Source organism: Polistes canadensis, unplaced genomic scaffold, assembly GCF_001313835.1.
Source record: "Polistes canadensis isolate GaletaPanama2010 unplaced genomic scaffold, ASM131383v1 scaffold_67, whole genome shotgun sequence".
NCBI classification, from domain to species: Eukaryota; Metazoa; Arthropoda; class Insecta; order Hymenoptera; family Vespidae; genus Polistes; species Polistes canadensis.
This window is the reverse complement of record NW_014569614.1, coordinates 249,626-252,742: the sequence shown is the minus strand read 5'-3', so window position 1 is coordinate 252,742 and position 3,117 is coordinate 249,626. Positions and strand designations below refer to the sequence as shown.

The window sequence follows — 3,117 nt, the reverse complement described above, 5'->3', positions numbered from 1 at the left end:
CAATCCTTGCAGACGAGCGGAAAAAATATGCTCAAGTTTTTAAAGTCCTTGTTGAGAGAGAAAGAGAGAGAGAGAGAGAGAGAGAGAGAGAGAGAGAAAGATTGTTTCTGGTTTTCTTTTCTTTCATAATTTTCTTTTTGTTAAAAACTTCTTCTTCTGCTTCTGCTGCTGTTGCTGGCGGTAGTGGTGGTAGTGGTGGTGATGGGGGTAATGGGGGTTGTTATTATCAACGTCTAGGATTTGGATTATTTCGTACGATACTTTCTTTTTTTTTTCTTGAATTATTTCATATGATTAGATTTTCTTTTTTTTTTTGTATAGAAATTGAATTAAAAAATGATTCATCCATTCTTATAATTTGTCTAATTGTAAAACATTGTTTATACTTATTCAACTTTTCTGTTTTTTTTTTTGTATAATTTCATTTTGTCAGATTCACTTTCTACGTTTAAGAAAAGTATATGAAAATATTTTATAATTGAATTATTTCGAATGATCAATTATTATCATTTTTCTTCTTATTATTATAATTATTCAATGAAAATTCGAATGAATATAGATTGTAATATATAGGTTGGATCAATTTATTTAAAAAGTTGAAGACTAATGATAGTCGTGTCGGTTTTAGCATGGAAGAGAAAAGTCATACTATAAAGAGTTTATTGGCTACCTCCAACGGAAGTAGTGATTTCCCGAGCAAGTTGTTTAGAAACCAACACGATATTACTAACTTCAAACGGCTTCCTATCTCGAACTATCTTAAACTATCTCGAACGACGATCTAGTATAATATATAGTCCACCATTGCGAATTAAAAAACTTTTGTGTATGTGTGTGTGTTTGAAAAATGATTCTAATTCGAAATTTTAATCTTTAATCCGTTTAATGATTTGTTTTCTTTTTTTTTTTTTTCTTTTTATTGTATATTTTTTCTTACAAAACTTTTTTCTTCAACGCGTACGAAATATTATAAGAAATAATAATAATAATTTTTCTATCGCAAATTAATTCGATCGCGTTAACGTAATGTAAGCGAACGAAATTTGTCGTTAATTAAAAAATTGAAAAGAGATCGTAGAAAAATAAAATAACATGAAGTAGAATAAAAAAAATGTTCTATTTATTTTTCTTTTCTCGATGCTTCTCTTTCGATTTCGTGCTTCGTAAGAAGAGAAAATTTTCCAATTGATTTTATTATTTATTACAAGCTATTTATAGTGTATATACATATAATCATTAAGAACCTCAACAACGCCATTTTAGTTACTTCCGTTCTTAATAAAATCTATACTCTGTTTTCTACTCTCTTTCTTTATTTTACAATTAATTTCAATTCGAGAAAGTTATATAGAAAACAAAAGAAGTATATATATATATATCTTTTACCATTTTAACCAGAATAAACAAATAAAAAGGTAAATGAAAGTAAACATTTTCGATGATGATATAAAAATTTGAATAAAACCAATAAAAAAAAAGAAAAACTAATGGAAACTATTCAAAAACTGTTCAATTATATAATAATAAATAATAAATTTCACACAAAGACGCGATATTGCAAGATGCAATAGTTGAAATTAATTGAATAAATTTAACAATAAAATAAATATCGAAGAAAAAAAAATGAACGACGAAGAGAGTGACGAATAAAAACATTGATTGTATGAATAATTTGAATAAATGAAAAAACTAATGGAAAAATATTCAAATTGTTCAATAATAAATAATAAATGCAACATTTTTCACAAAGATATTCCATCACAGCAATAACAATTCAAATTAATTGAGATCTAAAAAGAAAGCTAGAAAAAAGAGGTAAATTAATAAAAAAAAAAAAAAATAAATAAATAAAAAGAAGAAAAATACAAAACAATAGTTTTGTGTGTCTGACGATTAAGCGTTTTACCTGGCGTACTCGTGGTAGCAATGGCGGCAGTGGTATAGGGTGGTTGAGCCATTTGAGAATGGCCGGCTGGTGTTTGCATATGTCGGCCATAACCGTTTTGCACCCCAAGCGTATGCTGTTGGGGATGCTGCGAAAGTATTCCATGAAGTAGACGTGCACCGGTAGTCGTACTCGCTGTACTCGCACTCGTCGAACCTGGTTCTGCTTTAACACTCGCCAAACTTAATTGTTCTTTTTCGTTTGTCGTCGTCTCGTGCGGTTGTACCTCCCTTGTGTCAACTAGAAAATACAAATCGACAAATCCTACTCGTCAGCCATTTTCCTTTTTATTTCTTTTAATTGTTTTATTTCAATTTAATATATGTATTAATTAATATATATTTATAATCGTTCGATTATAATTTATATTATTCAAATTAAAATACTAGAAACTAATAAAAAAAAAAAAAAATAACAAGAGTTTCGATCAACCAATGAAACGACGCGATTCTTATGGAATAGAAACAAACAAATATGGCGGATACGTGTTATTAAGAAATCAAATCAAACCGCTTCGTGGTTTATACCATATCCGATTCAACCCTGACACCGACAACAATTGCACAAAAATACGATAAATAAAAATAAAAATGATACGGGAATAAATTAAAACACAGTCTACCGAAGACAAATATGCCTAAAGGGGGATAGGTGATGGTGGTGGTGGTGGGTGGTGGGGGGATTTATGTCACAATCTGAATCACAATGTTAAACGTTTATAAACGCGACAAGAGAAGAGACGTGTAAACGGTCGCGTTAAAGCAGAGAGAAAAAAAAGAGAAAAAGAGAGAGAGATATGGGGGGAGAAAGAGAGAGAGAGAGAAAAAAAAGAAAGATAGAGTTAAAGTGTTCTCTCTCTCTCTCTCTTTCTTTCTGAAGGGGTATAGAGCGGTAGTGAGGAGAGGAAGTGAAAGCCGACGTCTCTCCTTGACCCACTGCAACGTTTCTACCTTCCTTTCAGGCAGTGCCAACCTCGCGGCTTCATTAAGCAATTTCTCGTAGCTCCTGGGGAAAAATCGGCATGGAAAAGCGTCCGAGTGAACGCATGCGTATGCTTACCACGCGAGCATGCGATCGAATTCGGATATTTAACGATTAATCATATTTATTTTATTATTTTTACTCTAATTATATATATAATATGATTATAATATAATAAAATCACAATATAT

At 30.6% G+C, this 3,117-nt stretch overlaps 1 protein-coding gene across 3 annotated transcripts in view; it reads right to left on the bottom strand.

Annotated features, from left to right (window-relative positions):
* LOC106786185 (ecdysone-induced protein 74EF) overlaps positions 1-3,117 on the bottom strand; it is a 214,458-nt gene that overhangs the window by 27,498 nt on the left and 183,843 nt on the right. For all 3 annotated transcript variants that reach the window (XM_014747302.1, XM_014747303.1, XM_014747305.1), the window contains one exon: positions 1,907-2,185. In XM_014747302.1, the coding sequence (XP_014602788.1) occupies positions 1,907-2,185 (279 nt within the window). The remainder of the gene's footprint in view (positions 1-1,906; positions 2,186-3,117) is intronic.